The sequence below is a fragment of the Pteropus vampyrus genome, unplaced genomic scaffold (assembly GCF_000151845.1).
Source record: "Pteropus vampyrus isolate Shadow unplaced genomic scaffold, Pvam_2.0 Scaffold405, whole genome shotgun sequence".
NCBI classification, from domain to species: Eukaryota; Metazoa; Chordata; class Mammalia; order Chiroptera; family Pteropodidae; genus Pteropus; species Pteropus vampyrus.
In genome coordinates, this window is record NW_011889186.1 from 384,642 (window position 1) to 387,033 (window position 2,392).

A 2,392-nucleotide genomic window follows, 5' to 3' on the forward strand; every position below is an offset into this window, starting at 1 on the left:
TACCAGCAGCCTGGCCCTGCACGCAGCCGTGCTGCACGCGGCCGGGTTTCTGGATGGCCCCATGCCCCATGCGTCCACTCTGACCTGGCCCCCATGTCGCTGCGTGACCAGCCCTCTGCCCTGCCCTACAGCCCCTCAGGAGAGCGACGGTGAGTCTCCCCGCTCCAGCAGTGCAGGTCAGAGAAGCTGGGTGCCCAGACTCACACCAGCAGGGACGGCCAGGGCGAAGGCCACCCCCACCCCCACTCGGCTCCCCACTCGTGTGAATCTGCAAAGCACAGGTGAGGCTGAGGTGGGGCCAGGTCCGTGCAGACCACCGACGTGGCTCAAACCAGCAGGTGACTCGTGCACAAGGAGGTGGCTCTGGCTGTGAGCGGTCAAGGGTAACCCGAGGAGGCTGGCCCAGAGCTGTCACTGTCCACTGCACTCAGCACCTGTCAACGTCATGCCTTTCTGGCTCCTGGGAATTCCCTGGGGACTACGTCCTCGTGAGAAAGGAGGGATGGTCTTGTGCCCCTGGAGCAGCACCCACCTAGCCAGGTGTCTGTTGGGACAGAGTCCCAGGGGCCACTGCATGGTCACCTGTGTGCCGACACGGGGACTCCTTCACACTTTCAACTCAGCCTTCACTGTCTCTGTGCATCCTCTCCTGAAATCCAGCCTCAGGGACCTCCCAGGCGGGCCAGCGCCAAGCCCATGAGGCTGGGCAGCGAATTCTTTCCCCAGAGGACTCAGTGGCCGTCCACTTCAAGGGCCCCGCTGCACCTGCCCAGGATCTCCTGCTCGCGTCCGAGCCTGACTCCACCGCCCCGCGTGGGCTGCGTCCCCCCAGCGCGCCCTCTACCACCACGCGGGGGTCAGGACCGGCAGAGCGGCGAGGTCAGAGCCCTCCCGTCCTCCTCCAGCCTCTGCCAGGATGCTGGGGCCAGGAGGGGCCCGCGCCACCCACACCCACTCACATGTGCTTCTGGCTGAGCAGCTGGCTCCAGACCTCCACCACAAAGCCGTCAAAGTGCTGGTCCTGGAAGGGCCGGGCCAGGTGAGGAGGGTCCCATGACCCAGCAGTGACGAGTGGGCACCAGCCTCCTCCCCCGCCCAGTGAGGTCATGGTCTGAGGGGCATGCCGCAGGCACACAAGCCCCTCTCTGAAGGGGTGGTGTGGGGGTCCCCATGGAAACCAGAAGCAGAGAGGCCAGGGCTCCTGTGTATGTGCTGTCCACTCCTGTGCCTCCCCGAACCCTCACCCCTGCAGCCCAGCCATGGACAGCTGGGCATCACCCAAGGGAAGGCCTCCCGCCCCAGGGACCCCTGTGGTCAAGAGGCAGCCCATGCTGGCCCCGTGGAGCGCCAAGCCTCACCCTGGCAACCTGGACCACGGCCTTGCTGAGCTCTTCTATCTCGTCCTCACTGTCCCACACACGCCGGAAATCCTCGCGGGTCCAGTCCTCAAACAGGAGCCGAGGCACTGGGGGACAGGCCCGCGCCGGCACTGTGACCCTCCGTGCGCAGCCTCACCCCACGGGCTGGCCCTTGGCCTCCAGAGTAGGCTGACCACACAGCCGGGCACCCAGTACGGTCATCCCAGCAATGCATGGGGAAGGATGGAGATGCTGACCCCTTCCTGCCCTCACACACCGGCCCCCGACTGCCTAGGCCCTGTGTGTCCCAGCTCCTCACAGTCCGGAGCCTGCTGGACCACCCTCTACCCCGGCCTGACCCGACGGCTCCTTGTCAATGCCAACCACAGGGCCCCTCCGACCTCCGCCCTGCATGATTCCTCCTGGCCCCAGCAGCCTCCCTCACTCCCTATACCCTGTGCTGGTCCCACTGCCCTTTGGGATGGGTGTCCCTCCCAGGCCAGCTGTGAGCTCTGGGACAGTTCAGGGCAAAGCTGGCTCCACGCTGGGGCTTGGTCCCCATGGCCCTCAATTAATGCTCGTGGGTGAATGAAGAAATGGGAGGGTGCGTACTCAGGCAGAGGAGGTGCTGGCCTTGGCGGGCTGAGCCTGGATGGGCAGGAGGGGTCACGGGACCCCAGCTGGGCCGAGGGCTGTGAGTGCTGGGCCAGGGGCTGCCTTGTTTCTGGGCGGTGGGGGGAATGACAGACGCACCGGGCAGCACGGCCAGGATTACCAGGCACAGGTGAAGACCCCAGGGCCACTCAACCACCCACGGGGAGGTCACGCTGGCCTCCACCCCTCAGCGTGTGGCCCAGAGGCCAGTGCCCTGATCATCTAGACGCCTGAACTCACCTATGCGCAGGCCCCTGCCCTGCTTCCTGACCGCCCGCATCCACCCTGTGGGACGTGGAAAGGACAGTCAGGTGGGGACACAGCCCCTCGCCCACCCCAAGGAAGAAAATGCCCAGTTGCATGGTGGGAGGGAAAGGGAG

General features: G+C 65.9%; 1 protein-coding gene across 1 annotated transcript in view; it reads right to left on the reverse strand.

The window, feature by feature from the left end:
* Nucleotides 1-2,392, reverse strand: part of CHID1 (chitinase domain containing 1) — a 16,656-nt gene that overhangs the window by 11,752 nt on the left and 2,512 nt on the right. Inside the window, exons 5-6 of the mRNA XM_011380818.2 lie at nucleotides 1,359-1,465; nucleotides 960-1,021 (exon numbers count right to left, since the gene is read on the reverse strand). Of these exons, the coding sequence (XP_011379120.2) occupies nucleotides 960-1,021; nucleotides 1,359-1,465 (169 nt within the window). The remainder of the gene's footprint in view (nucleotides 1-959; nucleotides 1,022-1,358; nucleotides 1,466-2,392) is intronic.